At 30.5% G+C, this 18381-nt stretch overlaps 1 protein-coding gene across 1 annotated transcript; it reads left to right on the top strand.

The window, feature by feature from the left end:
* Positions 1-1546: 1546 nt before the first annotated feature.
* On the top strand, positions 1547-17089 carry LOC114180815 (receptor-like protein EIX2). The gene is made up of 4 exons (XM_028067104.1): positions 1547-2405; positions 2593-4867; positions 16068-16244; positions 16924-17089. Exons 1-4 carry the CDS (start codon positions 1598-1600, stop codon positions 17087-17089), a joined length of 3426 nt encoding a protein of 1141 aa, XP_027922905.1. The 5' UTR covers positions 1547-1597.
* The last annotated feature ends 1292 nt before the right edge of the window (positions 17090-18381 follow it).

An 18381-nucleotide genomic window follows, 5' to 3' on the forward strand; every position in this document is an offset into this window, starting at 1 on the left:
TAACTTTAGGTTTGACATTAATTTTGAATTTAACATATGTCAGGAGAGATCCAACGTCAATTTGGGATTATATATAGGGTAAAAAAAAGACACGAGAGTTCACATTTGTACTATTTCGTTACGTGCGAGCACCATTGCAGCAAGGTGTCCACCACAACAAGGTTTTGAGGTCCATTGCACTCCATATCACTCCCATTGCTTGTGGTGCTCATTTTCTATATAGAATTTAGTCTAATAGATTGGTTTTCGCATTATGATTAGTTTTCTTCAACTTTGGATTGTCCTTTCACTCTTGTTATGTAATGGCATTGGTTATCCCTATTGCTGATTGCATGTGATCTTTATCCATATGGTGGTTTTGTGCTTTGTTAAATTCTTAGAATGTTTGTCGTATTAAATATTTAAATTTATTGTTAGTTTTATCTTAGTTTTAATATGAATATTTAATTTTAGAGTTTTAATATGAGTACTAAATATATGAATATTTAGTTTTATCTTAGTGTTATCTTATTAAATTAGTAGGTGCATTTTACTTTATATTAAATTGTATTTTTAGTTTTGTTTAATTGTATGTTTGATTTTAAATTTATTAGTTGTACATTTATATAATTTAGATTCATTAGATGTGTTGGATGAATTTATAAATTATTTTTAGGTGCATTTATGTTGAGATTTATTATAACTTTAGTTGAACACTAAGCAGATTTTAGTTTTCAATTGAGTAAAAAGGCTTAAACATGAATAGTTTATATTAAATTTTGAATTGTCTGATCATTTCAAACAAATATTTTTCATTATTTGTTATAATATATACATTGAAATTTATGCATAAATTTGATAAAATTTTAGTTGAGATCGTTTTGTGTTGTTCTTCAGATTCGTACTTGATTGTGGTCATGAGTAATACTTTCATTTAATGTACTTTGGAGATCAATGTGCAATATTACTAAAATTTTATCAAATTTATGATGTCACACTTCTTTGTATATGTGTACTTTGGAGATCAATTTGCAATATTACCAAAATTTTATCAAATTTATGATGGCACACCTCTTTGTATACCTGTTAGTGAATTATGAAAAGTTTTTTTTTTTTTCAAATACGTAAGGCATCATATTTTTTTATCAATTAATATTTTAATATCATTGAAGTTAAATTGTATATGAAATAGACAAAATTAAACATCTAATTAACTCCTCTTATATGGATTTTCTTGTAACAAAAGTTCTACAAGAATTGTAAATAAAGAATCTGCTCTGTGAAAAATGTTAAATTAATGGGATAAGATCCATCTCCAAATCTTATATCATATTGTAATAAAGGAATGGGATGCGTCTCATAGTTTGATAGCATTATTCAGTCATGCGCGTGACCACAATAATTTGATCGATTATCTTTTCATTTTTATAATTATACCTTTGAAACTTTCTTCCTTGCTTGACTTGTAATTGGGGGCGTAGAAAGTAAGTCTCATTCATGCAAATTATGCAACTACTTAAACCCTGTTGCGGAGCATTTAATACATATAAAAAATCATAATTGGCAGTGTTTGTTCTTTACTCATATCATACACAAATTTCATATCTACAAAATTGCTATGGCCAGTTACTTCCTCAAAATACTGTTCGTAGTGTTTGTGTGCCTTCTGCATATCAAAGTATCCGTTCTTGGACTCAACTCATCTTCAGAGAGTTCATATGTGAAATGCATAGAGAGGGAGAGACAAGCACTCCTCAATTTCAAACCAAGTGTCCAACATTACCATGGCATGCTGTCTACATGGAGAGACGATGAAAATAACAGAGATTGTTGCAAATGGGAAGGTATTGAATGCAACAATGAAACTGGTCACGTACAGATGCTTGATCTTCGTGGTTCAGAATCGCATTATTTGTCAGGTTCATTTAATATCACTTCACTGGTTGGCTTACAAAAATTGGAATATTTGGATCTCAGCTCTAATCATCGTTCCATTGGAGGTCAAATTCCACCATCCATCGGCTCCTTTCAAAGGTTAAGATATCTCAATCTATCACAATCATTTTTCAAAGGTACAATTCCCTATCAACTAGGAAATCTCTCAAAATTAGAGTATCTTGGTCTTAAAGGAATTGATCTTTATGGAGAAATTCCTTCTCAACTTGGAAATCTTTCGAGTCTGCAATATCTTGATCTAAGTGCCAATTCTGACATCCATGGAGAGATTCCTCCTCAATTTGGGAGTCTGTCACATTTGAAGTATCTTGATCTTTCATACAATTTTCAAATCTATGGAAACATTCCTTATCAACTTGGAAGTCTGTCACATATGAGGTATCTCGATCTTTATCTAACTCGACTTTCCGGAGCACTGCCTTTCCAGGTTGGAAATCTTCCTCTCTTGCATTCTCTTAGACTTGATGGACGTAACGGTCTTAATTTAAAGGATGAAAAGTGGCTAACTTCTCTCTCTTCATTAACAACTCTCTTCATTAACAACTCTCAGTCTCTATTTATTTTTTAATCTTGACTTCTCTCATCCCTGGCTTCAAATTATCAGTGACCATCTTCCAAACTTACGAGAGTTAAGTCTATACGATTGTGCACTTTCAGATGGTGATATTTCATCTTCGTTTCCTTCTCAATCCAACATTTCCACTTCACTTTCCATCCTTGATCTCTCTGATAATATACTGACGTCATCAACATTTCAGCTGTTGTCCAACTATAGCTCTAATCTCCAAGAGCTTCATCTTTTTGGTAATAACATTGTCTTGTCATCTCCTCCCTATCCAAACTTTCCTTCTCTTGAGATCCTTGATCTCTCTTTTAATAATCTAACTCAAGCATCAATATTTCAAGGAAATCTCAACTTCAGCACCAAACTTGAAGAACTTATCTTGACTGAATGCGGCCTCACTGATAAAAGCTTTCTTGTGTCATCTGCTTACATTAAAAATTCTCATTCCCTTGTCACCCTTGATCTCTCGGATAATCTATTGAAATCATCCGTTGTATTTCATTGGCTTTGCAACTTCACTGTCAATCTTCAAAGTCTTTACCTTGATAATAACTTGTTAGAAGGTCCCATTCCAGACGGATTCTGGAAAGTAATGACCTCTCTCAAATATCTTAATCTCGGTTCTAACAAACTAAAAGGAAAGATTCCAGCATCCTTATGGTTTCTTTATCAGTTGAAGCTTCTTCGCCTTAACGATAATTACTTTGAGGGTGATATCAATGAATTGCAACTCACAAATTTGTCCCAATTGGCAACACTAGACTTATCAGGCAACTCATTGTCTCTAAAGTTTGCTACCACATGGACTCTACCCTTCCAATTATTTCAATTGGGCCTAGCTTCTTGCAAGTTGGGTCCTAGCTTTCCAAGTTGGCTCCAGACTCTAAGTCAGCTTGAATTTCTGGATATTTCTGATGCCGGAATCGATGACTTTGTACCAGATTGGTTTTGGAACAAGATACAGTTTATAAGTGACGTGAATATGTCTTACAACAGTCTCAAAGGTGTGATACCGAATTTAACGATGAAGTTAATGCACTACGGTCCAGATGCAATAATTCTAAATTCAAATAAACTTGAAGGTGTAATTCCTACATTTTTGTCACACGATCGCACGTTAGATCTCTCAGGCAATAAGTTTTCAGATATAAATACACTTTTGTGCAGGAATAGAGTAACAAACTATATGGAGACTTTGGATTTATCAAATAATCAAATAGCAGGACAACTACCGGAGTGTTGGGAACATCTAAGTTCACTACGATTTCTTGATCTAAGAAATAATAAATTATCTGGAAGGATTCCACAGTCCATGGGTACTCTTGTTAACTTGCGGGCTCTGGTCCTACGAAACAACAATTTAAATGGAGAACTGCCACTCACATTGAAAAACTGTTCTAGCTTAGGTTTCTTGGACGTGAGTAAAAATTTGTTGTCTGGTCCAGTACCTTCTTTGATTGGGGAAAATATGCAACAATTGAAAATCTTGAGCATGCGAATAAATCACTTCTTTGGAAGTGTTCCTGAACATCTCTGCTATTTGAGTCAAATTCAAGTGTTGGACCTCTCAAGGAATAACTTGTCAGGAGAAATGCCAACATGTCTGAGAAATTTTACCACATTGATGGAATGGAGTGTAGTCCCAAGGGATATTGTGAGGAAACGAAAAATTTCAACTCAAGAATCTTATGTCGATATTTATGACTCTTATTTGTCATTGGCATGGAAAGGTCAGGATTATGAGTTTTGGGAGCCAGAGAATCTTCTTAAGAGCATTGACCTCTCAAGCAACAGGTTAACAGGTGAAGTACCGAAAGAGGTTGGATATTTAGTTGGATTGGTTTCTTTGAATTTATCAAGAAACAACTTTCATGGAGAGATTCCTTCTGAGATTGGGAATTTAAGTTTGCTAGAGTTTCTGGACTTATCAAGAAATAATTTGTCAGGCAGTATTCCTTCCACTCTTTCCAACATTGATAGTCTTGGTGTGTTAGACCTATCAAACAATAATCTGAGTGGAAGAATCCCTTTGGGAAGACACTTGCAAACCTTTGATGCCTCTAGTTTTGAAGGAAATATTGATCTTTGTGGAGAGCAACTCAACAAAAGTTGTCCAGGAGATGAGACAGTGCAAGAAACTCAACAACCAGCAATGGATGGTGAAGAAGACGATTCAATTTTGTATGGAGGATTGTACATGAGCTTGGGGCTAGGTTTCTTTGCAGGCTTTTGGGGTTTATTAGGATCAATGTTACTTTGGCAACCATGGAGAATTGCTTACATGAGATTCGTGGACCGAATTATAGACTATATACTTGTAATGGCTGAACTCAACGTTGCCAAGTGCCATAGGTGGCTAAAAGGATAGTTCGTAGGTATGTTCTTCCAATAACTTCTTTCTATAATTTCCTACTCCATTTCTCTGTTTTAGTTTAAATCTGTGAAAATGAATATTTTTACGGAAATAAATTGTTTATCTCGGGACCAAGTTGTTAGACTTTACTTATTAAATAAACGCCTTCTTTTGGTGATAAGTATCGTTTTAGTTCATTATATCTCTTCAGTTAAGTTGCATGTCTCTCACACCCACAAATTGGTCTGCAGTAAATTTAAAATTTAAACACTGAGCTTGTCCAATTCTATTTTTTTAGTTAGTTAGTGCCTTCACTAATAGTAATTTTCCAAAAATAACTATTTTACTTGCAATAAATAAATTATAGATCGCATGTTGTGTCTAGATAAGGGTTTCTTCATCACAACTAATAAATAGAATTTGCAGTTTATGGAAGCATATTGATCTGACTACTGTTGAAGGATAATCTGTTTGTAATTTTAGTTTATTTTCTTTAGCGTCAAATACATATTAACTATCACTTCAGTCTCAAGACAAGTGCAGAAAAATCTCAATCTCACAGCAGAATTGCATTATTCAATAATTTGACATTAGGCTGAGTCTGCAATTGCTTCACTGTGAGGAGGTTAATAACGGTGGTCGCACTTCAAGAACCATATATTCTTAACTATAAAACAACAATTTATAATTTATACAATCACATATTTCAACATCACAACTCAGGGCGAAAACTAAGAATAGCTAAGATCTCTGTGCTTGTCTCTTAAATTGCTTTACTGATTATTAAAAAGAGGCTTGGAAGTTGGTTAGGATTAACCTCAATGGGCGAGCTAGAGAAGATATATTGGAGGGTAAAAAACCTTTCTCCTATTCTTTGTTATTAAATAAAGAAAGGAAATCTAGTTGTAACTTTTTTAAGCTAAAAAGAAACATTAATTTTTTAAGCTGAAATTTGTAGCAAACCACATTCAAATCAACTTTGTACATATAGAAAGTCCATTATCTAACTGTACTTACTCCATAAATTTTCCTTTCAGAATTTCCACACATATGCACTTTACAGTACCAAATTTCCCAATCTTTCAACCTTAATACCTAGTTGTACTGTTGCATTCGATTAAACTTAAATATCACAGCATTCAACAGAAATTTTGACATCTAATCATTCTCTAAGACTTATCACAGAGTTTTCCCCGATTGGAAATCACCCAGAACCCCAAAATCATCAAAATCGAGACCCTATGCTCACGCCGCTGGCGGCTGGATCAACACCGCCAGGCCCTTCATCCCAAAACCCAGAAACTGATAAGAACCCCACGCGTCGCCTGGTGGTTGGGAGTGTGCTGCCAGGCGGTTCCCCTTCCAAAACCCTAAAACCAGCTTAAAACAGATGAGTCGCCTGGCGGTGGTTTATCACCCGTCAGGCAGTTTCTGGAAATTTTCCAGAAACGCAGAAATTCGTGAATACAACAGCAGATAGGCATTCAATTTATCATACATCACGTGTTATTATTATTTAAAATAAAACAGCGGAGTCCAGCTCCCTTAACCTGGATCCTTTAGCTTAAACTTTGACAATTAGGAAGTTCTCCTTCGATCACCAGACCCTCCTTGGTTCCTCTCTATTCAGCCCCTCAACTCTCACTCAAACCTCACAAATTCCATATTTTCGTGCTCTCTCTCTGGGTATATTTTCCAGCTTGCCAAACCTTCACTATTAACCCACTTTTACCTTTTAAAGTGTGCCTAAAAAACTAGGTGAATATCTTAGGACAAAAATTTGTTATTAAGTGATGTTTAATGTCATTTACCAACTCATTATGGCTATTTTCCGGCCACCCGTCAGCTGCCATACTACTATGGTTTTCTTTCAACCTTTCCATATTCAAGTCAAAGCCAACAATACCAAATACTAAAATACAACGAAAATAACTCAAAGCAAGTCCTCTCACACCAATCAAGTACTCTCAACCATTTGAGCTAGTACTTTTCCATGTCATGCTCTTCATAATTTAATGTCATAATTATTTTCTCACCCGCATTTATTAATTAACTATTTATTTAATTAATTAAATCTCACGGGTCTTACACCCGCCTGACCCGTTTGGGTCGTCAGACCCGTTTGACCCGTCTGGGTTGTCAGGCCTACTCGACCCATTTGTGTCGTTAGGTCAGTCTGATCTGTCTAGATCGTTTGGTCAACCCAACCGGTCATGGTTGTCAGGTTTGCCGGGTCCGTTTGGGATTGAGTCCAGAGTGTGAGATTGAGTGAGAAGAATTTCAAATTCCACCCTTTTTTAGGGTATTTGAATTTCTTCTAATTTAGCTAATTGAAATACTTTAAAAGAAATGCATGCATTTTAAATGTTTTTAAATTTCTCTATCCAAACAAAGCATTTCATTGCAAAGAATTTCAAATTCTCCAAATAAATGAATCACCCTCTTGAATTGCAACATCCAAACAGACCATTAAAGTTGAAACAAATCATTGTTGCTTACATGAGATTCTTGAACAAACTGATATAGACGATATGTTTGTAATGGCTGAATTGAACGTTAGCAAGTGTCAGAGGTGGTTCAAAGGAAAGTTAGTAGTTATGTTTACCAATAACTTCTTTTATATAATTTTCGACTTCATTTATCTGTTTTTGTTTAAATCTGCGAGAATGAGTAGTTTTATGAAAATATATTGTTTATCTCAGGACCAATCTAATTGTTAGACTTTTCTTATTAAATAATTTTTTTTTATGATAAGTATCATTTTACTTCATTATATCTCTTCAGTTCACTTGTAAGTCTCTTATACCCACAAAACCACAAACTGGTGTGCATTAATTTAAAATTTAAACATTGAGTTTGTCCAATTCTATTTTTTTAATGTTTAAATATATATTTGGTCCCTATTTTTGTTGTTTTTATTCAATTTAATCCCCATTTTCATTTGTGTTCAATTAAATTATCATTTTCGTCAATTTGGTCATCTTCACTAAAGGTGTTTAAATAGTCAACGTTTTTGAACAGTATATGTCACGTGTCAACTCTTACTTTTTTTTATTTTTATTTAATTATTTATTTATTTTAATTTATTTTAATTTCAAAAAAATTGTCCATGTGTCAAGTCACAATTGTGCCACGTGTCAAGTTACAATTGTGTCACGTGTCAATGCTAGTACCATGTATCAATTTGTGATAATATTATTATTTTTGTTTAATTTAGTTCTTATTTTTGTTCAATTTAATCCCAATTTTTATTAAAATAAATCAATTTTGTCCCTTCAAATTGACACTAAATTTAATATCTTTTATACAAATTATATTAATATTTTTTCTAAAATTGATATTTAAATTTATTATTTTTTAAATTTAATTATAAATTATTAAATTTAATTATAAATTGAATAAAATTCTTATATTTAATTGCTAAATAGAATATAATTATTTAAAATAGTATAACAATATAATTATTAAATTTTTTTTCTAATATTTATATTCTAAAATACTTTTAAAATTGATATTTAAAAAATTTAAAATATTCAAAATATTTTAGAAAACTAAACTTATATTTGTAAAATTAACATTTAAATATAAAATAGTTTAGATTTTAATATCTAAAATACGATAAAAATATTAAATATTTTAGATTTAAATGTCAATTTTACAAATTTTAATATATATTTTTAAAATTTTAATAATATTTAAATAATTATATTTTATTTAACATTTGAATCTAAGAATTATGTTCAATTTATAATTAAATATTATGATTTATAATTGAATTTAAAAAATAATTAATAATAATGTCAATTTTAAAAATTAAATGGTTCTATTTTAAAAATATTTGGGACTAAATTAAACAAAAATAACGAATATAGGAACTGAATTGAACAAAAATAACAAATATTGAGAAGAAATTGAAAAAAAATAATAATACAACCACAAACTGACACGTGACACTAGCATTGATACGTGGTACAATCGTGACTTGACACATGGACAATTTTTTTGAAATTAAAAGATTTAAAAAATTTTAAAAAAAATAAAACAGGAGCTAACACACGTGACATGTACTGTTCAGAAGTGTTAACTATTTAAACATTGTTAGTGAAAAGGATCAAATTAAGCAAAATTTAACGAAAATGAAAACTTAATTAAATACAAAACGAAAATAAAGACCAAATTGAATAAAGATAATAAATACAGGGACCAAATATATATTCCATATTTTTTAATTAGTTAGTGCCCGTGCCTCAGCAATAGTATTTTTTCCAAAAATTACTATTTTACTTGCAATAAATAAATTATAGATGAAATGTTCCGTTTAGATAAGGTTTTCTTCGTCACGGCTAATTAATGTATGTATTTGAATCACAGAGAATTTGTCGTTTATGAAGATTTTTTTATTGTTATATATCACTTTTATAAATTGTTTTTGAATTTTATCGACTGAGTAGTAGATTATTAGAATTTTATTTTCTTAAAGTAGATTCTTTTATTATTTAAGGACAATTTCTTTTAGTGAAAAAATGTTGCTAAGATTTAGTTCCTAAGAAACATAATTTCAACTACAAATTCACATGTTTTTATTATTTATCATATTTTTTTCTAATTTTAAAGATTATTTAGTTAAAATTATGTTTTTTAGGAACTAAACCGTAACAACAAATTTTTTTCTAATTTTATAGATTTATATATTTATTTATAAATTAATTCATAATAAAAAATTAGAAGAGTAAATTATTATAAATTAATTAATTTAAATATATTGTAATTATGGTAATAGAAAAATTGCCATAGTAAAATATTGTAATTAAGAACTCTGTGCTTGTCTCTTAAATTGTTTAACTGATTCTTAAAAAGAGATTTGGAAGTTGGTTAGGATTACCCTCAATGGCAGATATATTGGAGGATCAAAAACCTTTTCTCCTATTCTTTTTGTTATTCTATAAAGAAAAAGAAAATCTAATTGTAAGTTTTCTGTCATATAATATAGAAAGAAACGTTAATTTTTTAAGCTAAAATTTGTAGCCAACCACATTCAAACTGATTTTGTACATATAAGCAACAATGCTATATATCCAAATAATATTGGCTGATCCTATTTTCATGTGTTAGTATCCATTGAGTTTCAACTTAAATCTCTATTTTCCCATGCATACTGTGTCTGCTTAAGTCCCAAAGAAGAGCGAAAACATAACTAATCTAATAATGGAAAGAATCTAATGTCAATGTATTACTGAAACCTAAGCCAATGAAGAGTCTCTAAAAGTTTGCGGATATCCTATCAAGAAGATTTATATATAAATCCTCAGAAGCAACAATAACAAAAATTCTTAATATTATATAAAACTATTGTGTTTCTTAGAAATAACTTTTTCAGTAACGTTAGCATAATCTACCAGCAAGAATTTATTCAATAATTTTAAATATAAAATTAACAACTCCAATATATCTAAAATCAATAACTTTATTAGCAATGGGATAGGAATTCTAGGTAGAAAAGAAACTAAGAGTTTTTTTAATGGCTTCAGTAACATACTTAGCAATAGGAATTATATCTTAATGATAAACTAATCAAATCAAATCGTTCATTTACTCTATTATCTATAATAATTGCATCGATAGTTAGTGTGATATTTTTATTTCTGATATTTGTATGTACATATTTTGGAAGTATGGGTCAACCGGAAGAGTCGTCATCAGCATGAAAAAATAATACAATAAGGACTTTATTTTTCCACAATCACTTTTTGGACCAATAATAATTGAAGACAAAAGCAATTGAATTACGCAAAGCCAAAAATCAACCAAGTGGGTGAATGCAATTTAATTTTGTTTCAACTTTTCGCATACTCATCACCAAAAAAAATTATCTTCATTCTCTTAATATATGTACGGTTTTTAAATTTTTGTCTCAATTGCATCTCCATAGACAATTATCCTCTTCCCATACAGGATTTCTCACACATTAATACACTACCAAAACTCTTTATATATATATTCTCAAATTCACAAATAAGATACAAAAACAAATTTAGACATCTACCTCCCCCAACTGGATTGGTACTTTCGCTCTAACTCTTGATATTTCAAATGCCTCGCCACCGTCCCAAAATATATAGATTATCTCAATGCCTGAACACTAATAAAATTCTAATCACTACCACAAACCTACTTCATAAGTGCTTATTTTAAGTATAATTCACATACATTTTAACACTTATCTCATTATTATATTGCATATACCGAGGATTTTATCCCTTTTGATTAAAATTAAGCAAAAGCATTTGGATTTTATAAATATATGTGGTGAATTAATGTAATTTTGATGAATTTATGCAGAATTAAAATAAATATAATATAACAGTTTGAGCCCCAATCACAACTTGAGCAACTCAAAAGCGGTTTTAAGAAGATTTAAATTTGGTTTTCACAAGCAAAGAAGATGGTGTCTAAGCTACACTTAGAAAACTTCATCCTGAAACAACCTCAAGCGCCAAACTAGAGCTCAACCATGGAACAAACCTGCCATTGAAGAAAGCTTTATGATTGAATGTTAGAATCATCATGAGTTGTTGAATTTTCTTGTGTTGGGATTGGATGTAGCCATTCTGAAATATTGTGTTGGTACTGTTTTAATGTTTTATTCACTTGCTCTTTCATGTGTTAGTAATTCAATTTGCATTTCATTTGTATGATGAATTGATCAATCGTTTGTTGCATATATAACTTGAGTTAGGTGAAAGCTAATTCATTTTATAGATCCAATTGAATCATCTAAAGTTGTTACGAGACAGACATGTGTGTCCCTATATGACTTAGCTGGCTAAAAGAATCTTGATCTTAATGCAAAAGTCTCTTCGCCGGCCGTGGAGAATTCATCCTAAGTTAGAATGCTTTTATGTCCTAGTGTTGTAAACATTGATCGATGGTGTACTTTTAGGAACAATGAAAAACTTTGATAAACTTATAGGAACAATGAATAAACTTTGTATCTTCCTAAAACAATATTTAATTAGTTTGTTCCTATAAGCTCAATAATTTAACTTGGTAAAATAAACCTATTCAAAACATCAAATAATAAATTTAAAGAAGCCCTGTTAAAATAATAATAATAATTATTATTATTATAATAATAATAATAATAATAATAATAATAGTTCAAAATATGCATTTAAACTATTTTAAAGAAACAAACGATTTCTTTAAAATGCTGAAGCTATTCACTTTAGTTAGAAACTTAAGTAAAATGATAAAAGTATGAGGTGATACATAATGTGGTTTCATTTAGACAATAAGGAATTTTTTTACATATTAATTTATATATTAATCAGTGTCGAAAATCTTACATCGACTAAAGATAAGGTCGATTTAGAGTATATCAGTGATTGCAAAACTTGCCTTACAAACTGATTTTGTAGAGTTAAGTTAGGCTTAAAATTCACTTTTTAACACAATATCAGAGTCCGAGGTTTGAGTTTATTCCAGCAAGAATTGTTTGTTGGGCTTATCGTGACACTCACAATCATATTGTGACCAGACCACCCATTAATGTTCAAGCTCAAATCCACTTCTTAACAATTAGTCATAGTACACATGTAATGGATAATGGAGTACTTAAGGGGGGCGACTCAAGGATTTAGGAGGCTTATTTCATTAGAGATTTCATCTCCAACAAATTGAAGAAAAAATAACATATTAACCAGAGATAAGGATAAGAAGATCGGTGCACACAAACGACATGAAATTCAATGAATAGAATCTACTAAAACCCTCAAAAGAAAGACTCTAAAATAGGTTAAATTAATTTTTAATACCAATAAAAAGTAATAGACAGGGATAATAATTTAATTAAATTTTACTCTCAAACATAAATTTATAATTAATTTAATAGAAGTATATATTAATACTAAAAAATATATTTTGAATCTTTTTTTCTTAAAAATAATTTTATAATTAATTTAATAGAGAAATATTAGTATTAATTTTTTTTAGGGCTTTATTTTCTAGAAACCTAAAACAAGTGTTTTACCTGTTTCATCGTTGAGTGCTTATTTTACAAATTATCAGGATACAATGTATATATTATAGGCTGAATGACACTATTTCGCATAAGGTTAAGAATGTTTTTAGTTTTTGAACTTTGACTTAAAATTGAAATTCGTCCTTGTCTGCAATTTTGATACATTTTGATTCCTAAATTTTAAAAATTAATGAATATAGTCCTTTTAAGAAAAACTTTATAAATTAATATAAAATAAACTATATTTTATTTTGTTTAAGTTTTAATTTAATGAATATTTAAACAAAATTGAAGAAATATTTTAAGTAATATAATTTAATAATTTAATACATGTTAACCTGATTTAGAAATCCGGTTAACATTTTTTGAAAAAAAAATATTTTTTTAACTTAAAAGTGGTAAATATTAACAATAATTTTGTATATATTTATAAAATTTAATATGAAGTAAAATATGTATTTTTAAATTTTAATTTAATTAAAATTTATTAAATATTTAAATTAGCATAATTTAATAATTTTAATATAATTTTACATATGTTAACATAATAATTTAATACATGTTAATCAGATTTAGAAATCTGGTTAAGTTAAAAATAATAAATATTAACATAATAATTTATTAAACATTTATAAAATTAATATAAATTAAAGTATATTTTATTTGTTTAAATTCTTATTTAATAAAAATTTAAATAAAACTAAATATTTTAATTAAAATAATTTAAAAATTTTATATAATTTAATATATGGAAATCCCATTTGTTTAAAATGTTTTTTAACAGGTAGTAAATTGGACATTGGACGTTGACATCCGTGAAAAAAAAAATAATGACGGATGTCGATATACATAAATAAAAAATAAAAAAACTTAATTTCGAATGTTGACATATATATAATACAAAAAAATGAATTATCGGATTTTGACGTCCGTAAAATAAGATGTGGAGAAAAAAACTTTGGGATGGGAGTATAGAGAGAAAAAAATGTAATTCCTTTTAATTGAGAGATAGAATGAAAATTTAAAAACAATTTGAGATCAGAAGAAATGTTTGGAGGTTGCATAATAGAAAATACTTACTGAGTTTTTAACCAACTAATAGACAAAATTCACAGACTCGTATACCCATTTAAGAAATCAAATCGTTCATTTACTCTATTTTCTATAATAACATTTTATTTAATTTTTATTTTGTAATATTTGTATGTAATTGAAGACAAAAGCAATTGAATTACGCAGAGCTAAAAATCAACCAAGGGGGTGAATGCAATTTCTTTCAACCATAATTCTTTATGATTTTATAAGTAATTTTCAAACTGTAATTTGTTAATTCTTTTCACCTCTAATTTTATAAGAAAACGAATAAGGATGAAAAAGAAAATTATGCTTTTAAATACTTCTGTTTTTTATTAGATGAACTTTGCAAGATTGTGTAACAAACCCAGGGTCACCACACATGACATTGAAAATCATTTTAAAGAGATGGATGAATTATCACTATAATTTATTATAAAAATGTACGAAAAAATCTAAAGAGAAAAATGATGATGAGATTCGAAATCAAACATAACAAGTTTGTGTGATGTCTCCTGTAGGATGTCAATGGTATGGATAAGATAGGACCATTAGGTCTATCGCACTTCACATGTTGAATAAATATGTATATGTATCCATATTCATCGGATATCCATTATACGGGTACCCGCATAATTTTTTAATATTTATGGTATTTATGGGTATTTAGAAAAATATATAAAAAAATTTGACAACATATTTTAATCATAAATTCAAATAAAATACAATACATAACATTCTTAAATTTAAAAAAAAAAGTCCAAATAACACATTTAAATATTGTTGAATGACAGTTTACAAAGAAATAATTTTTTTAAACTAATTGATAAAAAATAATTCATTCAAAATCAATATGTTAATATTTTAATCATGTGTTTTTTTAATTTAAATTAGAGTATAGCGAATATGGGTATCCATAGGTACGAATACTATGATATCCGTACCCGTTCCATTAACGTGTGAGTATCCAAACCTGTTACGTGCGAGTATCCATTTACAATATTCATTTCCTATCTATTGTGGGTTTTATCCGCAAATATCCACATCCACATGTACATATTTTTTTTTGGGTTAAATATGTTTTTGGTCCCTCAAGTTTGAGCGAAATTTGGGTTTAGTCCCTCATCAAAACTTTTGACCAATTTAGTCCTTCATCTTCCAAAATGCGTGAATTTAGTCCTTTTAACCAAATTTTGTTAAGTTTATCTGACATTTCAAGCGCATTTCATGATAGTATTTAAATTATTTATACTGTTTGACACATTTTTGCTTCAATGTTAACTTAAATACTATCATGAAATGCGCTCGAAACGTCAGATAAACTTAACAAAATTTGGTTAAAAGGACTAAATTCACGCATTTTGAAAGATGAAGGACTAAATTGGTCAAAAGTTTTGATGAGGGACTAATTCCAAATTTCGCTGAAACTTGAGGGACCAAAAACATATTTAACCCTTTTTTTTTTTACTTCTCTGTTCCGAACTCTCGTTCTCTTATTTTCTTCTTCTTTACTTCCTTTCTCTTTCCTATTTTTTTTTTCTTCCGCTTATCTCAAGATTTTTATTTTCATATTTCATCTCTTTCAAAATCCGGTCACACCTCGTCATGATCGAATGGATAAGGAACATTTCAATCCAATTAGATTTTTAAATTGAATAAATTATTTACTTTATAAAAAAATTTTCTCTTATTTTCTGTATGATTTTTTCATTAAATAGACTCTACTACTATTGGCCAAGGCCACGCTAATCAAACACTAACACTAATGCTTTTTTATTTTTAAATTAGTGTAATCTTAGAGTTGGCTAAGCCAGATCTATTTGTGTTTAATATTGAGCAGTCTCTTTTTTTAACATGGACTAATCAAACATTAATACATACTTTTATTTGTTAAAAGGACATTGACTTAGAGATGCTAAGTAGGGCTGGGCAAAAATAACTGAATTGTACTGTACTTAGGTTAATTGTACTGTTTTAAACCAAAAATAACTGAATTATTAACAGTAAAATTAAACTGTACTGTTTTGTAGTTAAAGTTAGAAAAACTGTACTGCAAACAGTTAACTGTTCAATCCAGTGCACTGAACTGTGATTTTTACTTTGTCTTCGATCCCGATCAGTCCACACACACTTCTTCGTTTTTCTCCACCGAGATTCAACCACGACCAAAACAGATCCTGTCTCCGTCGCCTCGCCGCCGCCGTCGAAGGTTGTACCGCCGTCGAAGATTTCGCCGCCGTCGAAGGTTTCGCCGCCGTCGAAGGTTTCGCCGCCGTTGAAGATTGTTGCCGTCGAAGGTGATCTCTTTATATCTTTAGGTTTTCATTTCGCTTCTTCCTTTTTTTCCAATTCGATCATTCTAATCTTTTGGGATGAACCTGCTGTTAGGGATTTGTTCGTCAACAACTTGAAACCCAGTTGAGAAAGAAATCATGGCATAAAAGGTACTCTTCACACTCAATTTCTCATCTTTTCCCAATCTGCTAACTCTCGAGGTTAGTTGTGATCGCAAAATAGTTATCAAATTCAAAAGTTTTACATTGTTATACATTCAGCCATATCCTAGGGTAGTGAATGCTGGGCTTTAAAGGGACAAAAAAATGGAAAGGTAGGACTGTGGGAGAAGTAGAAAAGAGAAATATAAGATGGTTTTTACGGAATTATTTTACGAGATTGGTCATTATGCATGAATGACATGTCATGTTGGAATTACTCAAATTAGTCAAAACTTTCCCCAAGGTAGTAGCCAACCAAGCCACTCCCAGAATCAAATTGACTCGTCCAAATTCAAAGACCCAAAAAAATTTAGACAACACACTCCTATACTAGGGTGGAGATCATTGTAGCATCCTTGTGTTTGCTTTTCAAATCCACCTCCCAATTTAACCCAAAGAAGCTAGAAGCAATGTGGTTATGGCCCACACCAAAATTTGTAAAAGGTTTGAGAGGATTATTTAGTCTTACTGGGTATTATAGATGCTTTGTGAAAGACTATGGTAAGCTAGCCAAACCCTTAAACTCTTTATTGAACAAAAATGACTTTCAGTGGGATGATGCAGCACAAACAGCATTTGAACAATTAAAATCTGTTGTCACAACCTTACCCACACTGGTTGTTCCAGATTTCACTAACAATTTGTGATAGAGATAGGCACTTCAGGTACGGGATTGTGGGCCATCTTATTTTAAAGGAGGAACATCCTTTAGCATTTTGGAGTCAAGGATTACCAACTAGAGCACAACAAAAAGCTTTTTGTAATCAAGAATTTTATGACTTATGTTGGAGGGCACCTTCAGTGGTTTCATTTTGTGCTTCTAGCATAGGAGGGACCTCTTTGTCAGTGGTTTGCAAACTTTGTTTTCCTTTGTCATCATCTGCACTTTTAATGTCTGGATTTGGGATACTTTTGGGTTCAGATTGAGTAACTTGTTTCTCAGATTCATCAACAGAATCTTTGGGAGAATTCATGTAGTCAACTTCACCTTGTTTCTTGGATTGATCAGGTTCTGTGGCCTCATATTGTGGTGCATCTTTCAATGTTGGTTTAGGGTCTATAGAGTGATCCATGAAACCAACCTCTCTGTTAGATTGATCAGATTCTGAAATCTGGTGTGGTGGTGTTACACCTTTGAGCTTTTGGTTAGGACCTTCAGGGTAATCTATGTATTCATCCTCAACTATGTATTCATCCTCAACTTCAACTTGATTCTTTTGCTCTTTGAATTCACCATGTTTTGGAGTTAGTGGACCTTTCAACTTGTGCTTAGGACTTTTTGGTTGATCCATGTACCCAACCACATCTTCTAATTCATGATTTTTCTTCTTGGAATGATCAAATTCTGGAGTGTGGTGTCGTGGTCAGGGTTTTTTCGAACATATAAATGAATAGTAGGATTTATTTATTGGGTGCGTATGAGGACGATATTAAAGAATATGTAGCTTCTTGTGATAGCAAATCAATCAGCAAAAATAAGCCTAGTATGTTGTCTCCAGCAGGATGTTACATTCTCTTCCAATTCCACATAAAAGTAGGGCTGACATATCAATGGACTTTATAGGTGGCCTTCCTAAGGCTCAATGAAAATATTTTGTTCTAGTGTCTCTGTATCATCTAACTACACATGCTCATTTCTTTGCATTATCACACCCTTTTTCAGCAAAGACTATAGCATATTGTTTATCAAGGAGGTGATTCGGCTACATGGATTTCCCGTTACCATTGTTTCAAATCGAGACCAACTTTTCATGAGTAGGTTTCAGAACTAAATATTTTGTGGTGAAATAGTTAGAGAACTGATATATTACTTCACATTAGTGAAGACTCTGTAGTCATAAACACAATCGTTTATTGTTATATATTTTGACAAAAGATTAATTTAAAAAGACAATAATTCTATACCTTTAATCACTTAAAGTGTGAGGACACTTTTCAC

This window comes from Vigna unguiculata, chromosome 4 (assembly GCF_004118075.2).
Source record: "Vigna unguiculata cultivar IT97K-499-35 chromosome 4, ASM411807v1, whole genome shotgun sequence".
Classification (NCBI taxonomy): domain Eukaryota; kingdom Viridiplantae; phylum Streptophyta; class Magnoliopsida; order Fabales; family Fabaceae; genus Vigna; species Vigna unguiculata.